The 8,899-nt window shown below is 37.9% G+C and overlaps 1 protein-coding gene across 2 annotated transcripts; it reads right to left on the minus strand.

Moving 5' to 3' along the window:
* Window positions 1–595: 595 nt before the first annotated feature.
* PDK1 (3'-phosphoinositide-dependent protein kinase 1) lies at window positions 596–6,674 on the minus strand. 2 transcript variants are annotated; one of them, XM_028238263.2, is made up of 11 exons: window positions 5,777–6,674; window positions 4,539–4,719; window positions 4,342–4,394; window positions 3,856–3,957; window positions 3,677–3,785; window positions 3,519–3,597; window positions 3,087–3,252; window positions 2,285–2,419; window positions 1,967–2,085; window positions 1,104–1,326; window positions 596–806 (listed from the first exon to the last, which is right to left on the minus strand). In XM_028238263.2, exons 1-11 carry the CDS (start codon window positions 5,978–5,980, stop codon window positions 723–725), a joined length of 1,455 nt encoding a protein of 484 aa, XP_028094064.2. In that variant the 5' UTR covers window positions 5,981–6,674; the 3' UTR covers window positions 596–722. The 2 variants fall into 2 exon arrangements, with proteins under 2 accessions (XP_028094064.2, XP_028094063.2); XM_028238262.2 differs by having other exon boundaries at window positions 1,967–2,115.
* Window positions 6,675–8,899: the final 2,225 nt, after the last annotated feature.

Consider the following 8,899-nt stretch of genomic DNA (forward strand, 5'->3'; position numbering starts at 1 on the left):
TTGTTAGTCAACAAATGAAAAATACTGATGTCATCATTCATAATACATCCAAACATTATCCTTACGCATCCAAACAAACATTCATATTCCTCATTTAAATGAGAAAACTAGTAATTATTATTAGGTACGAGAAGTGTGATTGTGTCAATTAACACCATACATGTTTAAATACGAAATATCTGAGAGTAATATAGTAATCAGCTCCATTAATGTTGACAAGTCAAAATTGTCCTTATTTTAGGGGAAATCGATGTAATTTCATCAAACCAGTGAGACTAATGTTCCTTACTTCAGGGAAGTCAATGTAATTTACCCAAAGGCATGAGCACCATCACAATTCACAACACTAAACCAAAGGCATCCAACAAAAATGAAGATTTCATTTCCACGTGGCTTCTATTTTTGTAGTTACAGAAAACCAGTAACGAACACATTCTTGGCGAACCTTACAACGAGAATTTCTCATCACGAGGGGTGCAGAAAAGACCAGAAAACCCGAGTGTCCTACACAACCCTTGTCACAAACCAGTTTGAATTGTAAATTGGAGGTGGGAAGGTTTGCACCTTGAAAAGGCTGGTTCTGCAACTTGAATAATTTTCTTTAAATAAATTTTTATAAAAAATAAAATCGCTTGGGATCATCCGACTGTTTTGGGATCCCCACGTTCCTCTACAATATTGTTACATCAAAAAGAATGTGTTGTCAAAACCACAAACAAAATTTACCGTTTTTGGAGGGCCTCAATTGCCTTTTTCCATTGCAAGGCTCTCTGCTTTGTGTCCTCAAACGTTAGAACCTTCTTCGGCTGTACCACAAAAAATAGTCAAACAAGTTCAATAATGGGGCAAAATAAATGCAATGAATATCAGGGCACATGGCACATTTTCTATCCATCCTATTAGTCATTACACAATATATATATAGAGAAAAAAATCACATAATGACTGAACTTTTTAGAATCAAATCATTTCTACATTTAAGTATTTGCCTAAACAATACAGAAGTACGCAAACTTCACATGCCATGATAATTGACTGTAGTCATTATAAAGCACAATTGAGCAGAGTGAATATGTGCCCCAAGGACAGGGAAGTGAACTTACAGTGCAAATCTTGAAATTCGAAGGGCTCATGACTTGAATGTTAAGGTCATTAGGGTTGTCAGACCAGATTATATTCCCTTTGACCACCAACTTTGAAGGATCCACATAAATCAACTTTGGCTTGTTTGTGAGGATAAGCTGCACTTTCTTGTTTGTCAGTTTCTGAATCTTCTTGACCATTGAGATCATAAGAACAGATTCACCTGGTTCTAAAAACTGTTGCCTGTGAGTTTTTCAGGAAAAAAAAAAGGGGGTAAGCCAATTTGATAATAGGGAGAAACCAGTAAATGTACCAATATGGGTGTGCCTGCAAACAATCTAGGCCCTGTTTGGTGTAGCTTATGGGGCTGCTTATATCTTCTTTTTTTTTTTTAAGAAATCTATGCCAGACTATTTGCTTTTGTGCAGCTTCTCCTCACAGCTTATGAGGCAGATATAGTTTAAATGAATTGAAAAATATATATATATATATATATATTATTAAGAAGCAGGTGAAAGGGTGTTTTTAGCATTTACTAGAATGATAGACGATGGCATATCCCCTTCTACTGTAACTTTTTATTCAATACCAATACTTCTTTAGAGGGGAAAATGTGATAAATAGCCCTTCCTAACTTATCCAAACATGCAGGATGTACTAGCTATTGTATAACCAATTCCAACCGACCATGTTTTAGTTTCGATGTTCTATGTCAAAGCACAATAATGACAACCAACAACAATATTCATATTATCATATCAACGATTCTGAAATTTGATCATCCCATAAAGTTCTAAGCTTAGACAATAAAATCTCAATAATGGTTTTGAATGATCAGGATGTTGATGCCAATCACAGATGTAAAAAGATGCTCGATAACTACCATTTTGAATCGAAGGAGTCAATTGAAGCAAGCCTAGTTATATGACCAGCTTCAGAAGATGATGCATCATTTTGTTTAGCTGAGCCATCCCCAACGTGTGAAGGGTCCCAAGATGAATCCTGAACATCATCACTGTCACTTGAATAAGCCTAAAAGAATTGAGACCGCACATTAAAATAACTGTAGAAAACATAGTACCAGAAACCGCAAAACTGGCGTGGACAGTTGGATTGCTTTGTAAAAATAAATAAATAAATAAATAGATAACTAGATAACATAATCAAAATCAAAACAAAAAGAAAAGGCATGAAAGCGTACCTTTTGCTCTAGGGCAAGTTTTGGCGGGGTTTGCACCCTTAAATTCTTCCAATCAATTCCCCTAAAGAAAGGATGCGACTTGAGTGCAGCATAACCATCACGCCCAGCACCTGGTCTTCGGCTGGGATCAATATCCTGTGTCATGGTTGCACAGTTAGTGGAAGGCACGATTACGTACAGTAAAGTAAATGGTAGGAGCATTTGCATCATCCACAACTGAAAAAGCAAATGAATATGATCATTACATGTAATTACCGGGTCAAATTCACTAAAAATCCAAAGATTCAAAAGAAAAGTACCTCTAGGTTGGGCCTCCTATGCTAAATCCTAGAAGGGCTCAGATCTTGAATTGTAAAGTTCACATGAAACACAACCTCAAAAACTTCAATGTATTTATTCGTAGTGTGTTTACACTATTAGAAGATTTTGAATGACGTCATTTCTTTTTATTTTGACAGCTAAGATGAACACAAATAGGTGCCAGTGCGCCTTAACAGGATTAGATGTGACGTGAATTATACAATAAAAAGCTAGCTAAACAAAACAAACTACATTATATGGCCCACTACCAAACAGATGCCTCTTTGCAGCACCCCCAGTGGGCTGTGTGACCTTTCTCTCCTCTCCTTACCTTCCCTCTTCAGGCAGCCAAACCATAAAACCAAACAACTCAATAGTAAATGCTAAAAGAACAAATCAAAAGAATGAGAAACGGCACCGCGGGAGGGCAGAGCTGAAGTTCAAAAGTACAAGCATTGCATGCTTAAACTGAAAGAGAAGCTATGGATGAGTTATAGATTACCAACAACCGGTCAATGAGATCTCTAGCTTGTTCTGAAAAATAATTTGGAAATCTGATATCTCTGGCAATAATTCTTTGGAAAATGAGCCATTCACTTGCATCTTTAAAGGGGGAAGTTCCTGAAAGCATCTGGTACAAGGTGCAGCCAAGTGCCCAGAGGTCATTTCTGTATAAATGCATTCAAAAGAAGAAAATAAGTCACCCAGCAAAGATAACACACGAATATTACCAAAACTAAAACAGAATGAAACAATGAGAGCCAACTAGAATCCAAAATATAATAACAATTTTAGAGTAAAAAATGAGCTTAGATAAATTCCAGTCACAACACTGGACCCACTCAATGAAACCATCTGGTTCTTTCTATTATTGCAGTGTACTCTATAAGAATACATAAATAGATATCAGGGTCCTTCAAAAATAGTCTCTCACCCAAAAGTTGCTGGAGAAGAGTTTAGAACTTCTGGGGGAACATAAGCAGCTGTTCCAACAAAGGTGCAAGCTTTATCATCTGGAAAGGGATAAAAATGAGAACGGTAATACTTTATCACAAAATTGGTATATCTTTCACTACAATATGATAAATTCACCTGACGCTGCATTAGGAAGGACTGTAATCCGACTATCCTGCATAGGCTTCACGCTACCAAAGTCGGCAATTTTAATATGTCCTTCTGCGGAAAGTAGCAGGTTCTCTGGCTGCCATTCAAGATCTCTATTAGCATATCCAATATTGTCAATAAAGCAGTGCATCCAAGGAGTAAATTACCTTAATATCTCGATGTATCAATCCCATACTATGTATGTACTCGAGAGCATCCACAACTTCAGCTGCATAGAACCGAGCTTCATCCTCTGGCAAACGGCTTTTCTGCAAGCACTCAAATTTAGTAGATATTGTCCATCACATCATAAAATGAGAAACTAGGTAAGCAACACTCAACACATTATAGAAGCAAAATAAAAATTTGAAATTCAGGCAACACTCAACACACAATGATGCGGAGCTGGAATCTGCTTTTGCTTGGATCTCACTTTTACTTCTAAAATTAAAAGAATACAGGCAAATTGATTTCCTTGGGATTGTGATTGATTCAGGATACATATGTAATGTACACCATAATCAGTATTTGATTTAGACAAAATCAGATTACACTCCACGAAAACTGTTCCTATAGAAAACTGTCAAGAAGTTGGGTAGACTAAAAACTAAAAAACCAAAAAGACATATCCCAATATTTTGAAATTTACTTACCCTGGTTATTTGATCAAAAAGTTCTCCACCTTCACACGACTCGAGTGCCATGTCTTCACAATATAATTAAAGGCACCATGTCAAATGACAAACTCAATTGTGCATAAAAATCGAAACATAATAAAGAAAAAAACACTGGTTTCTGCATGAATATGGATCAATGAAATTCTAACTACACTTCGGTCAAAAATACCTACATAGGGAAAAATTATCTTGAAATGTAAAAAAGAGCCGCACAATGCCAGGATGATCCAGCTGATCTATTACAATTCGCTCCAATTTCACATAAGCGGTTTTGTTTTCTTTGGTAATGAATTTTTTATCCATGATTTTCAAGGCATAAATCATTCCAGTGTCTTTCTTCCTTGCTCTCACAACCTGATATGTCATTGATTGGAAGGTAAGTGAATGTCAATAACAGAAGTTAACGATGAACTACTGAAAAGTGTACAAGAGGAGGAAAGCAATTAACTCTAGGATGCAAATGATTCAACCACCCAAACATATTATAGAGAACAACAAAACAACCAACGAATTCTAACACAAACTGATACCCCATAAATTGCAATTAAATTTATGCCCCCCCAAATAAGATAGCATGTTCAAAAACAAGTAAACCTAAATGTACACTTGCCAAAACCAGAATAATTTGAATAAAAGGATTTGGTGGCAACAAATAACATTATTTAAGAGCATTTCTCACATCACTTCTCATTTCTAAATTTGATCAGAACTCTAACCACAGCCCAAATCTGAAGCTCTCACATCAGCAAACTGGCCACTTTAAATATGTAAAATATCAACAGATTTCCACGTACTAAAAAAAACTCCATGTAAGCATCTCTCAAAGAATGGTAGCTAATTCAAGTTCATATTTTTATTAATACTTGTAACATCAACTTTTTCTCATATTCTATGTAAAAGCTCCATAACTGTTTTCAGGAAATTCCAAAATTCTTTACATTCTCATCCCATTATAGATTACCCAGAACCATTTCCCACCAAAAAATCCTCCAAACATAACACCAATATCCTAGTAGTTTAAGATTATTTGAGTTTTGGTAAACTTTGAGATTTGCATCACCTAAATTTACTACATAACTTTTCAACCCACTGTAGATAAATATCCGTTAAGCAAGAACAACATAAGAACACCTTCAATTGGCTTCATCATCAAAGAAATATAATCCACTGATCTATTAGGAAAAGGAAACAAAATATAGATATCTGATTTAATTAAACGCCAAATCCCAAAACAGATTCACAAGAAAACCAAATTAGACGATCCAAAATCCCATGAAACATGACATTCAATCTCAAAACCCATTAACTACAATCCTCATAAATCAAATTAACCAAATGAAAAAAACAAAGGTTAACCCAATCAAAGACTTAAAAAGACACAAAAAATTCAAAAGGTACAGAAAATTCAGACCTTGGAATAAGAACCAACGCCGTAGATCTTGCCCAATTCGAAGTCTTGGATGGTGAAATTCTCTTGAGGTGCCCTAAATGCAAAGCTCTTAGATCTCTGTACGTTTCCACAATTTGATGAATTGTTCTGAATCCTCAGCTTCGAATCGAAATCGTTCTCCATATTAGCTCCTCCTCCTCCTTCACCCCCAACCAGAGCCAACATTTCTCTCTCTACAATCCCCTATATATATAATATACATACATATATATATATATATATATATGTAAATATCACTCTCTCACTCTCTCTCTCTCACTTTCTCTCTCCTCTAAAAATAGCACTTTCTCTCTCTAGAAATCTTGGAAGAAGAGTAGGGGGTAGAGTCACGGGCTCCAATAAGACCGTTGAACAGAAGAGGAAGAAGAGCAACAAAAAAAAACCAATCAATCAGACATCAGATCAGAATCTCTTTATATATTCCTTCTATGTGAACCAATCTGAAATTGCCAAGACACCATTGAAGGAATAAGGAAAAGCGAATTGACTCATTGGGTTAGTACCCAAGACTCTGCGATTATCAGCTTTAATTTCAGAACCCTAGAAAGAAGAATAAATGGAGAGAAGAGTATATATATATAGCACATGGGATTCAAATGCGTTTTGTTTGTGCTGAAGCTGATGCTCTGCATGTGATTAGTTCAACAATGGCCTCTCACTGATGCAATTCGAATTGCATATGACTGCGAAAAAGTAGAGAGAGAGAGAGACAATGAAAAGAACTGCAAAATAACTGTAATATAATAAAAGTAAAACAAATTTAGGTAATAAATTGTGGGAAATCCTTGGTGCTCTCGAGGTGAGCTGTTTGAATTTGTGCTCATCAATGGATCGTTCAGATGATCGATTGAATGATCGGCTTAAATAATTGTCTATTGTGATTGCCATCTTATATGACTGTCAATCTTTTTAACCGACGTTCGGCAAAACAAAATTTAAACCATTCGAGAAATAATCAAATTCGAAGGACGTAGTATTGCTCTAAATTGTGTAAGTCTCATATTTCTATCTTTTTATAATAATTATTTTGAGTGTATATTATTTATTTTGGATAAATTATAAATATATTTCTTAAGGATTGCTTAAAGTAAGTTGAGTAATGGATATTTTGATCCATTTAAACTGATCGAATTGATTGTACGAGCACGGTATTAGAGATCCACTTAGAATAGTGCACTTCTCTGATGGCTCCTACCTCCAGCAAGTTTCCCACTTCCTCTGCCACTATCTCCGCGTGGTGGAATGCTGATCTGCGAGTGCGCTGTATAATTGGTCTGGCATTTGGATGGACATTAAGTTGGTGGCAGATGAACTTAGGGTCAATGCTAGGCATGTCATATGGCGTCCAGGCGAACACTTCGTTATTTGAGATTAATAATTTAATAATCTCAATTCTCTCAGTGCTAGACAAAGATGAGCCGAGCAAAAAGAATTTTTTTGGGTCTCTTTCATTTATCCTTACCTCAACCAAGTCCTCCACTACCTTCTGCCCTGCTGTTTTGCTGACATCTGCAAACAATTCGTTGCTTTATGGCTCTTCTACCATCTAAACCAACCCTTTTGCCGTACGGCTGCCGTTTACTGTGACGAAACATTGCTTCGACATGATTTGGTCTCCTGAGACTTCTTCAATCACGCCGATTTCGTTAGGGAATCGTATTGCCTAATGGTAGGTTGACGCCACTGAGCGCATGGCATGCAGCCATGCCCTTCCCAAGATTATGTTGTAGGTGGATGGGACCTTCAATACCTAGAATTCCACATGTTTGGTCACGGTTCCTGCCTTGACCGGGAGAATTATTTTGCATACTGGCCATTCTGGCATTGAGTTGAAACCTGCGAGGGGAGATGTTGCAAGTGCCAGGTCTTTGTTCTCCAATTTCAGTTGTTTGAAGGTCTTGTAGTACATTATCTCGCCTGAGCTTCCTTGATCAATCAGAATCTGCTTGATATCAAAATTCTTGACGCACGACGTGACCACCAGTGCGTCATTGTGAGGGCAATGCAGCCTTGCTAAGTCTCTGTCTCAAAAGGATATGACGTTCGTGGCTTTTGTTCTGCCTTTTTTCACGGTTGGTTGTGCACTTAGTACCTCTCTCAAGTGCTTAGCCTTTTTGATCATCCCCCTGAGATCCCATACCCGCTCAGGTTCGACGACTCCATGTATGACGTTGATTATGCCTTGGGGTGGATCGTCGACCGGCATCCCATTTGGTTTGTTGGGTTCCTGTGGGGCCGGCTGTGTTTTCCCTTCTATATACCGGTCCAAGGGTCCAACAACCACTAACTCTTCCAGATATTGCCTCAATGGTGTGCAATTCTCAGTGCGGTGCCCCTTCTTATCATGAAAGGTACAACAGGATCTCTCATCATAGCCCCTTTGTGCTTCTCCCAACTTAGCAGGCCGCCGAACGAAGGGCTCATTACGTATTTCGCTGAGAATCTGGTAGATAGGTTTATTGAATACTGTGGTGATGGTAGTGCGGACTCTTAACTTCCTTTTTTCTGGGTCCTCTCTATTGGCTCGCCTACCTCGCCCACTCCTACTTGGTTGTTCTATCGTGTTGACTTTTGCTGTAGTCTTTTTATTTGACAACGTCGTTGTGCCAGATTTTACTTTAGCACGGGCACTATCTTCCTCTACTCGGATATGTTGATGCACCCTCTCCATTAGGGCCTCCATCGTAAGGGGTGGCATCATTGTCATTAAGTCCCTCAGTTTGTTGCCGACTGGTAAACCCCGTTTATATTGTGCGATGGCAAGGTTTGTAGGGCAATCCCCAATCTGGTTGAAGGTCTCCCAATACCGACTGTTGTAAGACCTTAATGTCTCATTTTCTCTCATGTCAATGGAGAGTAGTTGATCAATCTCCACTGGTGTCTTGGTGTTCGTTCTGAATCTAGTTACGAACGCCTCTGCTAATTGTGCCCATTAGGCGATGCTACATTCTGGTAGCCTTTCGAACCAAGTTAGACCTAGGTCGCCAAGGCTGGATGGGAACAGGATACACATTAGGGCCTTCTTTCGCCGGTATACTGCCATAACCTGGCGAAAGTAGCTTAAGTGCATGTAGGGGTCTGTCT

The sequence above is a fragment of the Camellia sinensis genome, chromosome 1, assembly GCF_055761805.1.
Source record: "Camellia sinensis isolate YWXY chromosome 1, ASM5576180v1, whole genome shotgun sequence".
NCBI classification, from domain to species: Eukaryota; Viridiplantae; Streptophyta; class Magnoliopsida; order Ericales; family Theaceae; genus Camellia; species Camellia sinensis.

Coding starts and splice junctions, on each gene's coding strand:
- PDK1 (XM_028238262.2), bottom strand. CDS start 5,980: ATGTTGGCTCTGGTTGGGGGTGAAGGAGGAGGAGGAGCTAATATGGAG. Junction 4,395..4,538: donor TCAAGATAATTTTTCCCTAT/GTAGGTATTTTT, acceptor TATATTGTGAAG/ACATGGCACTCGAGTCGTGT. Junction 2,116..2,284: donor AACTTGCCCTAGAGCAAAAG/GTACGCTTTCAT, acceptor CAATTCTTTTAG/GCTTATTCAAGTGACAGTGA.